Source organism: Triticum aestivum, chromosome 4D, assembly GCF_018294505.1.
Source record: "Triticum aestivum cultivar Chinese Spring chromosome 4D, IWGSC CS RefSeq v2.1, whole genome shotgun sequence".
Classification (NCBI taxonomy): domain Eukaryota; kingdom Viridiplantae; phylum Streptophyta; class Magnoliopsida; order Poales; family Poaceae; genus Triticum; species Triticum aestivum.
The window spans coordinates 266,970,358-266,982,059 of NC_057805.1; the positions used below are offsets into that span (position 1 = coordinate 266,970,358).

Here is an 11,702-nt window from a genome sequence, read left to right on the forward strand (position 1 = left end):
TGTGGTCTGAACTTCTTGCTGCTATTTCTGAGCGCAAGTGCCTGATTTATGGTCCGTTCATTATGTTGCTCATTGAGAAGGCCTGGAGACGTACCTATCCTGAGGAGCAGCTGGAAACTGGAGAGTTGGTTTCTCATGAGATCAAGCGTCTGAGGAAGAAGGATAATTGGGGCATTCCTAGATCTGGAGTTCCATCTTCTGCTGCCATGGAGATCGAGGGCGAGACTAATGCCGATGATGACGATGAGGATTATGTGCCTTCTGGGACAGAGCCTTCTGCGGCAGAGCCCTCTTGGGCAAAGAAGCTCAAACACAAGATGAAGAAGCTATTCTGCATGGAGTCTCACGGTCAGTACATGACTCATGTGGCTGAGAAGAAGGAAAGGGGGCGTCACAAGGAGCTTATGCGTCAGTTGGGTGCGACAGTCACCAGCGGCTCTGAGCGTCGGATCACTGAGGAGGAGGAGTGGATCCAGCAGCACTTTCCGTGGACCGATTCAGATGCCGAGCAGTTTCCGGCCGAGGACGGCGGTGCAGATGATCACGCAGAGTCCTGATGTTCGAGATCCTCAGCATGCTCTCACCTGGAGCCGTAGGTTAGCTCTTTGCCCCTTTTGGTGTCTCGATGCCAAAGGGGGAGAGAGTTTAGGGATTTGCGTCGTTGTGTTGCGAGTGTGTCTTTGTCTTTTGTGCTTTTCGTTGTGTTTGCTACCTTGTGCTTTGTTTGGTTTTGTGTTCAGTGAGACCTTAGTTCCAGTCATATGGTGTGAGACATATGCTACCTTATCCTTATCATATCTTTATCTATGTCTCTAGTCATTTGGTATCTCATGAGTTGCATGCTTATTATGTTATATATCCTGCTCTCTTGAATCTCGCTTAGGTTGTTGGTCTCTAAAATACAGGGGGAGTGTTGATCCTAGTATGTGTGTCGTGCAGTCCAAAGCCTTATCTTGATGGCACACATCTAGGGGGAGCCCGTCTATATTTTAGAGATTTGGGGTTTGCTTATGTCCTTTGTCTTTTCCCGTTTGTGCAAATCCCGTATTGTCATCAATCCACCAAAAAGGGGAGATTGTAAGGGCATATTTATCCCTAAGATGTTTTGGTGATTGATGACAATGCTTTTGCGGACTAATCATGTGCATTGAGTGTTTTCAGAGATTCATCCTTTTGGCACGAGACGATTCCCTCCCCTCGGAGCTTGAAGCGAAGACGGTGTAGTCCTTTCGAATTAGTTTGGTGGACTAGTTTCATAGGGATCACCGTACTATCAAGAGGGGGTCCGCTTTGGAAAGGCTAGGGCGGAATCATCACGTACACTTCCTTTGCCCCCCCTCCAAGCCTTTCCGCTTCTATGATGGGCTCGTTCCCCTTCTCAGTGTGCCCTCTCTGGTCCCGGCGGTAGTACCGCGGGCCGGAGCGGTAGTACCGCTTGGGTGCTACAAGAGGTAGTACCGCTCTAAGAGCGGTAGTACCGCTGGTAGCCCCCAGCCGTAGTACCGCTGCGGTCTCGTGCTAGTACCGCCTCAATTCGAGGGGTCTTTTTTCGTGTCGGGTTTTACGGTACTTGCCGCGGCAGTGAGGGCCGTAGTACCGCTCGTATGCGGTAGTACCGCCCTGACCACCGCGGTAGTACCGCTCTGGGCCCAGCGGTAGTACCGCCCGGGGGAGCGGTAGTACCGCTGTGATCAGCGGTAGTACCGCTGCCTCCTGCGGTAGTACCGCTCTCTGCGGGGCTGGTGTGGGGGGTAACGGTTGGATTGTTTCCCCCACTATATAAGGAGGTCTTCTTCCCCAAAGTTGACCTACCTCTTCCCCCAAAAGCTCCATTGTTGCTCCAAGCTCCATTTTCGCCCGATCTCTCTCCCTAGCCAATCAAACTTGTTGATTTGCTCGGGATTGGTTGAGAAGGCCCCGATCTACACTTCCACCAAGAGAAATTTGATTCCCCCCACTTATCCCTAGCGGATCTTGTTACTCTTGGGTGTTTGAGCACCCTAGACGGTTGAGGTCACCGCGGAGCCATAGTCTATTGTGGTGAAGCTTTGTGGTGTCGTTGGGAGCCTCCAATTAAGTTGTGGAGATTGCCCCAACCTTGTTTGTAAAGGTCCGGTCGCCGCCTTCAAGGGCACCAATAGTGGAATCACGGCATCTCGCATTGTGTGAGGGCGTGAGGAGAATACGGTGGCCCTAGTGGCTTCTTGGGGAGCATTCTGCCTCCACACCGCTCCAACGGAGACGTACTTCCCCTCAAAAGGAAGGAACTTCGGTAACACATCCTCGTCTTCACCGGCTCCACTCTTGGTTATCTCGTCCCTTTACTTTCGCAAGTTTACTCGTGTTATATCTCTTATTTGCTTGCATGCTTGTTGTCATTGCATCATATAGGTTGCTCACTTAGTTGCATATATAGACAACCTATTTTGATGCAAAGTTTAATTTGGTAAAGAAAAGCTAAAAATTGTTAGTTGCCTATTCACCCCCCCCCTCTAGTCAACTATATCGATCCTTTCAACTGTCCATGCCATCAGATAACTGAGCTGTACAAATATAGACAAAGTGAGAAACAGCCCCAGACTTACACATCTGCTCCAATTGCAGAGAATTGATCATCGTACATGTGGAAGAAGTAGCTTCTTGGCCTCGCAAGGTTTTTGAACCCGTTGGAGAACCAATCTCAATGATTTTTTCTCGCCAATCCACTGTCCTAGGACTGTGAGCCTCCAGCTAGTCCATGCCCAAAATTGCATCATACGTCCCAGAGCAAGAATCTTCTTGTCCGTAGCGAATTCAGCTCCCTGAGTAGTCCACACACAATCTGGAGCTTCAGCAGAACACACCAGTTCTCCCCCATCAGCTACCTTAACTCTGCATGTACGCGGAAGTAGATGAACACCTGATAGCTGCTTGTCCAGGTTCTGGTTGATGAAAGAAGTATAGCTTCCCGAATCCACGAGCATCAAAACCTCGTGGCCTTGAATCCATGCTCGCAACTGAAATGCTTTCGCAGAGACACCACCGGACAGTGCAGGACGGGAAATTGCCATGACAGTTTCAGAAGAACTCGGCGCAGCCGTGATGTCGTTGTAGTCGAGCACGGAGTCGATGACAAAGAGTTCCAAAAGTTCCTCGACGGCGTGGAGTCGTACAAAAGTCAGGCAGACATGCTCGTGGCCCCAGCGCTCACCGCATTTGACACATAGGCCACAGGCGCGCCTGTATTCGCGAAGAGCCTTGAGCTTGGTGGAATCGCCTCTTGTCGTGTCCGTACCACGCCGATCCGCTGCCCCAGCCGGTGGTACTGCACGCTGTGGCGGCGGTGGAAGCGGCAATGGCGCCCCCACACGTGTAACATCATCGGGAGGTCGTCGCACCGGCACACGTGCAGGAGCATCAGGAAGCCATGGCGCCGGCGGACTAGGAGTTGCTCCAAACACCCCATCCACCACCCCCTACTGAAGAAGTGCCAACGGGCAAGCGGTGTCGAGATCCGGTGGACGCTGAACGAGGACCACCGCGCGAATGTTCGGGCGCAAACCTTTCACAAAGCGAGTAAGGTAGTAGTATGGATGAATTGTATCGGAGTATGAGCTCAAATGATTGATAATTAATTCAAATTACTCTATGTAAGCTGCTACTGTAGAGGTTTGGCGAACTGTATAGAACTGACGAAACAACAACTGATGTTGATCTCGCCCAAACCTTGTGCACAGCAGAGCGGAAAAGGATTCCCAATCAAGCTGTGACAATTTCTTTTGAACAGACTGCAACCACACCGAGGCAGTACCTGAAAAATTCAGGCAAGCCATGGGAACCCAAAATGAATTGTGTATAGCAAACGTTTGAAAGTATTGTTCACACAACGTTTTCCATAAGCGTGGGTTCTCGTTGGTGAACTGGGGAAAACGATGGAGGGGTGAGCCTGGCCCAACCCCGCAAGCATTTGGCTCGCATGTGCAAAAGGAGAGACATCGGAAGGAGGAGTCTGGAGAGCGATCTGACTGTTTGCCGGGAGTGGCGGCGGCGTCAAGAAGGACGCTGCCGGCAACTCCCGTTGAAGATGAGCACCGCCGTGGTCACTTGACCCGGGAGGAGCGTGTGTCGCGCCGGCCACAACACCGAGGGGGTCGCCGTGCATCGCTGGCGGCGGGGTTGGAGTGGTGCCCACCGTGCCGCCCTCACCGTCCTTGCTTGGTTGCGGCCGCGCGAGTTGGAACGCCGCCACCGCATCACCCAAATCGGCAACCCGACGCTCCAGATCGGGCTTCCAGGCCACGATCTCGTCGATTTTGGCTGCCGTGGCGCGCTGCGCCGTGGTGTTTGCCTCGAGGGTGGACTCCAACTTGTCGAGGAAGGCCTTGATCGACGGATCCATCGCCACGAGATGCGCCCTTGCTTGACGAAGACTGCGAGTCTCAACGAACTGCGCCAGATCGGAGTGGCGGAAGGGGGATGAGGAGGTCTCTGATACCAGATGATAGGAACATAGTGGTGGCTAGAGGAATCAACTGGCTGCTCTGAAGTAGTAGCGATTACAAGGGGATGCAGCAATGTTGGTAGATTGGTTTTGACTTGCAAAAGGGAAAGAAGAAAGGCAGCTGCTACACATCATCCGACTGATTTCCTGGGAAATCAGTCGGGTCCGTAGCCGTTCGATCCATCGCGCCTAAGCCGTTAGATAGTCAACGCTGCTTCATCGCTTCCTTCCTTCCTCCCCCGAGCGTTGGTCCATGGCTTTCTTCTTCCCCGAGCACACGCAGCTGTTCGCCGCTGCGTCACAGACAGTAGCAACGCCGATGAGCAGCGTGCGACGGCCATGGCTGATGTTGCGATGCGGCGCACGGTGACGACGACGGAAGCTTCAATGCGGCAAGGTGGTTCCTGCGATGCAGCTCCGGCAGCGACGGGTGTTACAACGCAGCACATGGCGGCCATGGCGGGAGCTGCGACGCAGCGGGGATGCTGCGATGCAGCGCATGGTGATGGCGACGGAAGCTTCGACGCGGTGCGGTGGTTGGTGCGATGCGGCGCCGGCGGCGACGGGTGTTGGGATGCAGCACGCGGCAGACATGGCTGAAGCTGCGATGCAGCGCAGGGATGTGTTGCGATGCAGCTCCGGCTGCGCTCCAATACAGCGGTGGCGGTGCTTCATTGCAGCCCCTTGAGTGAGATGAATCAAGGCGGCGCCGAAGTCCCCTCCTCCGCTGCGGGTTGTGGTGTTGCCTCTCCTCTGCTGCGTCATGAACGAGGAAGGGGAAAAGAAAGAGAAACTGGTGGAGGATTGGGTTCGTGGAGAAGATAAGGCAGACGGGACCGAAGCGGTGGGGGGCCCTCACGGGGACACGTGGTGAGTGAAGAGAGCGGTTTACGGGAGAGAAAAATCATCCGGCTGAAATTAAACGTTTCCCGTGTTAGCGACCCTGCCATGAGGGGTCCACCAGTCAGCACACCAGCTCAAGACGGTGCACGATCAAGTCGTGCACGCAAGCCCAACGCTCGCTACACAGGATCAGCATGGGTGCACGCGGTGGAGACTTAGCTGACCATCCAGAGGATCAAGGCAGAAAGGCATCGACGGCTACCTACCTTGTTTCTTCTTTTCTTTTTGGGAAACGTTTAATTTCAGCCGGATGATTTTTCTCTCCAGTAAACCGCTCTCTTCGCTCACCACGTGCCCCATGAGGGCCCCCACCGCTTTGGTCCCGTCTGCCTTATCTTCTCCACGAACCCAATCCTCCACCAGTTTCTCTTTCTTTTCCCCTTCCTCGTTCATGACGCGGCAGAGGAGAGGCAGCACCACAACCCGCAGCGGAGGAGGGGACTTCGGCGCCGCCTTGATTCATCTCACTCAAGGGGCTGCAATGAAGCACCGCCACAGCTGTATTGGAGCGCAGCCGGAGCTGCATCGCAACACATCCCTGCGCTGCATCGCAGCTTCAGCCATGTCCGCCGCGTGCTGCATCCCAACATCCGTCGCCGCCGGCGCCGCATCGCACCAACCACCGCACCGCGTCGAAGCTTCCGTCACCATCACCATGCGCTGCATCGCAGCATCCCCGCTGCGTCGCAGCTCCCGCCATGGCCGCCATGTGCTGCGTTGTAACACCCGTCGCTGCCGGAGCTGCATCGCAGGAACCACCTTGCCGCATTGAAGCTTCCGTCGTCGTCACCGTGCACTGCATCGCAACATCAGCCATGGCCGCCGCACGCTGCTCATCGGCGTTGCTACTGTCTGTGACGCAGCGGCGAACAGCTGCGTGTGCTCGGGGAAGAAGAAAGCCATGGACCAACGCTCGGGGGAGGAAGGAAGGAAGCGATGAAGCAGCGTTGACTATCTAACGGCTTAGGCGCGATGGATCGAACGGCTACGGACCCGACTGATTTCCCAGGAAATCAGTCGGATGATGTGTAGCAGCTGCCCGCTAACACAGCTCTTCGTCAGGGCCGGCTCGTCGGCGGCGCCGAAGAGGCGAGGCAGCTGCACGAAGCGGGCGAGCTGCGGCGCCTCCTCGAAGGCACCGCGGGGCAGGACCCGGCCTTCGTTTGCGACGCGTGCGGGGGCGTCCGCTTCGTGCCCTGCCCCGCCTGCGCTGGCTCCCGCAAGGTTTTCGTGGAGGAAGGACGCACCAGCTGCTGCGGCCACTGCAACGAGAACGGCTTGGTACGATGTCCCGCTTGCTTTTCTTGATCGCTTGCTATGCCTCCTATAAATGGCAAGTAGTACTGCAAGAATTAGAGACATACAGTTTCTGAATTCTCGTGGTCATGCACACTCATTTGTGGCTCGGGTTTGCTGCTTGTGCTTGGCTTGGCGGAGCTGGGAGAACAATGGAGTTCTTGTCCCCATATATATACGTAGTTGTGAAGCCAAAAAAAATCGCTTTTCGCGTTTAACGATCTGTGATTTGATTATATGTTTGTATGTAACAAATGTACTCCAGTGAGTTTGTTTGATTAATGTAAGTAACTGGGTTTCTGCTAATCATCGTTCTTTGCATGCATATTATCCATATACTGGTTCTCTCCATCTTTAGCACAATGGTTGGTTTGCGTTGACTTTGACCTCAAGGTAGGTAGATAGATATGTTGCTGCTTTGAAGCATTAGATGATTTCATTTAACACCATCAAGAATCCTACACGTCCCTCATCTTAGTGATCTATAAACGCTCTTGTATTTCTTTACAGAGGGAGTATTATCTCTCTTCTCAAAAAGGTAAAAATAAAAATAAACAGCCCCAACATTGCTGTGTCTGCTAATGCGTGGGTAGGAGCCCCAACATTGGTTCTGTAAGCTGGGCCGAGCCATTTTATTAGCAGCAGAACAGTAAGAACCATCTCGATTCACGCTCCAAAAGATACATTCCTGAAATTAGTTTGCAACGCCAACTCCAATGTTTCTTGCATTTCATCATGATTAAATCCACGTTCTAATTCTCAAGCTGTTACACATCCTCTTAAATGAACCATGGAAACGGAGTTTGAAACAGAGAACGAAAGCTACATAGAACCTTTACATCTCATGGGTTGCCAATAGGCTCCCCTATGCTACAGAATGGCGACTCCTAACTGGTACTGGTTCAAGGCAAAGAGGAGATTCCTACAACAGTATCACTGTCACCCAGGTTATCTGAGCAGACACCAATCGAGTAGACGATGGCTAAAACAGGCTACAGGTATTACAATTTGCACGCTTCAGAATCAGCCCCTGGGAAATACAGTTTTCATGATGCGACCCATGAGCTCATTCATACCAGGGAAATCGATGAATCGGCTGGATCATTTCACTCTTCTTTCCAAATCCTCCCGGTGACCCTCAATTTAAGCTCCTTCCTCTCACCACCAGAGAAGAACAAGGCCATGTTCCGTTGGATTATTAGCCCATCATAGCTATCTCTGACCTTCCGATGGCCGTCTCGAATGCTCCGGGGAACCCCTTGAAAGATCATCTTGCGCCCACCACCTCCTACCTCCAGGCTGTAGCTGTACTTCTTTGCTTCCGCATCATCTCCCATGAACCTCAGGAAAGCGATGTACACAGGTGCCATGCCCAACTGAAATGCCTCAAAATGCAGGCAGAAGTACTGGCCAAAGCAGCTGAAAACCTACATGGAGAAATTTTATCTGTTTACTTAGGCTGCGTTCGGAATCCCTCCGCTCCGTAACTCCCCTGCGGAGCGGAGCGGCATACAGTATAAATTTGAGGAGCGGCCAACAGGGTGCTCCGGGCGCTCCGCTCCCTGGTGAAGGAGCAGAGGATTGCCGAACACAGCCTTAGCTTAATAGAAAGAAAAAACGTAACAAAATTGGATTGCACTTCAATAAAACAGTGAATTGAGGAAATGTAAAGGATAAAGAGGACATCTGGAATGTTGTTAAATCTGCTGCAAGACAGGCAGACCGTTAAAATTGGAAATAGATGCAGGTGGATCTGGGCATGTGCAGTGTCTTCATAGATGAGCAACTATTATGGTCCAACAAGTATGCAACATGATCGCCATTTTGTTTTATACTGCATGACAAATAATTGGCATATAAAAACAAGTACAGTAATCATAATTTAAGAATAGGACAATTTCTCCTTTAATTTACAAAAATGTCTCCATATGTTTCTATGCAAAAAAATGAACGTAGTGTCTTTGCAGAAAGGGAACTAATCATTTCTCACTTGGTGGTGGGAAGTATTGGTGTACAACAAAACCCCCACCACACAGGTTTCAGAGTGCTTATTTGAATTGATATGATATCTGGTTCTTCCTAGGTATTCTTGTTTTATTTTGCATCTTCACAAGATGTAAAGGCAATACAAAGATGCTACATGGAAATTCTTAGTCGACATGTTGGTGTTGGCGATTAATACCGTAAGCATCCAGGTCGCATTCTCAACTTCATGAGGATTTGACTTGACATAGCGATGGTTGAAAGTGCTTCCACTGTGCATATCAACTTTGTGATCATCTTTCAAATGATTTACCAAGTATGGAATGTCACCACCAACTGTACATTCAGATCCAGCGTATGGACAACTATAAGGCCTATAATGGCACTGTGACTCATGCTTCAGCTTGCAGTAGTATGGGTAAATGCCTAAGCAACCAAAGTTCTGGTACTTGCATGGAAGCTCAAGAGATGCAGCCACCTTCTCAAGAGCAAGGCATCTTATGTTACCTAGTTCATGCCTACAAGTTGGGCAGCGGTTGTGAACCCTTGGCTTGCATCCAGAGCACAATGTATGGCCATTAGAGCACTGCATACACAAAAGGTGTGTTACAATACAGTAAAAGAATGTGTGGGTTGCAAAATGTGTTTAGTCAACTCATTTTTTTTGTAAGCATATGAAATAACATTTCAACAACGGAACAGAGCATATACATGCACAACATAAGATTTTTTCCATGGCACTCAATGGAACAGAACATAAACTAAATGTATGCGATGGAGCAGCACAAATGCACACCTGATGTATAGGAGGGTACATGGCACTCAAGCAGACGGGGCATTCCAAAAGTTCGCGAACGCTGCTAGAAGCCACCACATTTGATTTTTGTGTAAGCTGTGTATGATCGCCGACAAGTTCAGCAACATCCAGTACCTCAGACTTTGGAGGATCAATAACCTCGGAACCAGAATCATCAGTGTAAGCAGCCGAGGCCATGGGAAAACTCCGGAGGTTGTACTAGACCTGCTAGAAAAAGGACAAATATTTGCCTTATTAACATGAGGATTATCAAGGGGGGAAATGATTGCCAGTGAACTCATAGTCAGTACTTTCTACTAGCACTGTTCAGAAGAAGCCCCATCAAACCATCTTTCGAACACAGGCACAATTGCTTAATTCAATTAGTCTCGTTACATGATTGGAAACTGCCTAAAGGCTTTGAAAGAGACAAGGCCCTGATGGTGAGTGGAGCAGAAATTATAAGAGCACATGGGCTAGGGCCTCATAAGATCCAATCAAGTGTAGACCAGGCCTTTTTAGTTCTTACTAGATCTGCACCAACACATCACAAGTGTCAAAGAACTTGCTGATGTTAGGTATCATATTAAGCTTTTAAGTTGCAACATTCTAAGAATGAGTGCTATTTGGAGTGCATCTTTAACCATTTTTGCACTTGTGCTTCTAGTGCATGGAATTAATGCTTACTCGTTTTGGGAAGCATGGTCTCTTTTGGGGGAGAAAAAGGCAACCATTATTAAAATGTGAACATAGAAAACCTTGCAGATAAACCCTAATGTGTAGAAAGTACTGACTATAGTACCTTGCTGAGAGAAGCGAATTTTCTACTCCATCCGTCCCATAATATAAGAGCATTTTTGACACTACACTAGTGTCAAAAATGCTTTTATATTATGGGACGGAGGGAGTAATTGGGTAACATAGGCGCAAATGGTTCGCCAATAATAAACGAACACGTGCAGGTTGAAAGGGGAGAATCTGACACTGCTAGAGGAGAAGTACTAAATAGTACTCCCTCCGTCCGGAAATACTTGTCATTAAAATGGATAAAAGGAGATGCATCTAGATGTATTTTAGTTATAGATACATCTCTTTTTGTCCATTTTGATGACAAGTATTTTCGGACGAAGGGAGTAGTAACACAACTTTACTCTTAAGATGAGCAAATCATGAGCTGAGCCATGAGTAGAGGAATCCATATCTCTACTGAAACCTAGTACAACAAGGCATACATAATCATCTCCCCGTTAATGACACCATCTCGAGCTCCATAAATGGCAGTTAATTAAGCACAAGGAGCAGTCACAGAGGGGAAATGCCGAGAACCTTATGGGTCCGGTTCTGTCTATCAAACACACGCCATATTGTGGGAGGAGCCAAGAATGAATCGCATCTACACGGCACGAAACCGCCCTAGATCGAGAAGCAACCCTAGAACCTTGCCCGAAGCAGGCAGGTAGCGAAACCCCTGCGCCTCCGGCCGCTCCTGCTCTAGCATTTGAACCATTGGAACGGAATCGAGTGCGGACTCATTGGACGAACATCTCGGGAACCTCCCTCCAAAGGCCCAATCTTCCGCCACCCAAGAGCGATGTGGGAAAAAAACACGCATGAAGAAAATAGATGAAACAGCTAGCAATGGTGTCATGAGAACAGCTCTCCTACCTCGCGGGGAAGAGGGAATGGATTTGGGGGGGGGGGGGGGGGGGGGGGGGGGGGGTGTGGGGGCGGGAATGGATTTTAGAGGCGACTCGAATTGAGCCTCTCTCTCCTCCCCCTTGCGTTTTGTTTTGATTCACTGATGATTTTCGTCGGCTGAAAAGTTGTCTTGCGGCGTTTGTTTTGCCAGCCCGCGCCTCCTCGTGGCCGAAATCACTGTTTTGATACTTTTGGAAAACTTAAGGACAATCGAGTTAAGTACAAAGACTTTGTGGATGAATCCATCGCTTTAGATCGATCTCATCCTTAGAAGGAAGAGTTTTGGGTATAAGGCATAATTGCTCTATTGCGGACCCATGTTTGATAATTTTTTCCATTTTAACCAAGGCATAATTTTTTTCATTTCCCTACCGCCCAAGTCATTGGCGGTAGAGTTTAACTATCTACTGTCGGGATCTCTGGCGGTAGGGTTGATGGCACATCAGACGTGGATAAGTTGGCTACCGATCAGAGCCCCGGCAGTAGGTAGTTAAATCCTACCGCCAAGGCCTGAAAGTCTCAAACATGTATCATTGCCTCGAAAGA

The 11,702-nt window shown here is 50.1% G+C and overlaps 1 protein-coding gene across 3 annotated transcripts; it reads right to left on the reverse strand.

Moving 5' to 3' along the window:
• Nucleotides 1-5,769: 5,769 nt before the first annotated feature.
• LOC123097436 (E3 ubiquitin-protein ligase DIS1) lies at nt 5,770-11,155 on the reverse strand. Of its 3 annotated transcripts, none has more exons than XM_044519170.1 (4): nt 11,124-11,155; nt 9,459-9,683; nt 8,862-9,248; nt 5,770-8,106 (listed from the first exon to the last, which is right to left on the reverse strand). In XM_044519170.1, the coding sequence occupies exons 2-4, from the start codon at nt 9,654-9,656 to the stop codon at nt 7,786-7,788; spliced, it is 906 nt and encodes a 301-aa protein (XP_044375105.1). In that variant the 5' UTR covers nt 9,657-9,683; nt 11,124-11,155; the 3' UTR covers nt 5,770-7,785. The 3 variants fall into 3 exon arrangements, with proteins under 3 accessions (XP_044375105.1, XP_044375104.1, XP_044375103.1); XM_044519169.1 differs by having other exon boundaries at nt 9,459-9,686; nt 11,124-11,151; XM_044519168.1 differs by lacking the exon at nt 11,124-11,155 and having other exon boundaries at nt 9,459-11,115.
• Nucleotides 11,156-11,702: the final 547 nt, after the last annotated feature.

Bases quoted from the DNA above. Each gene is read 5' to 3' on its own strand.
- LOC123097436 (XM_044519170.1), bottom strand. From the start codon at position 9,656: ATGGCCTCGGCTGCTTACACTGATGATTCTGGTTCCGAGGTTATTGAT. The intron at 9,249-9,458 runs GTGTGCATTTGT...TTGTGTATGCAG, and splicing joins TGTACCCTCCTATACATCAG to TGCTCTAATGGCCATACATT. The intron at 8,107-8,861 runs GTATTAATCGCC...TTCTCCATGTAG, and splicing joins ATGCGACCTGGATGCTTACG to GTTTTCAGCTGCTTTGGCCA.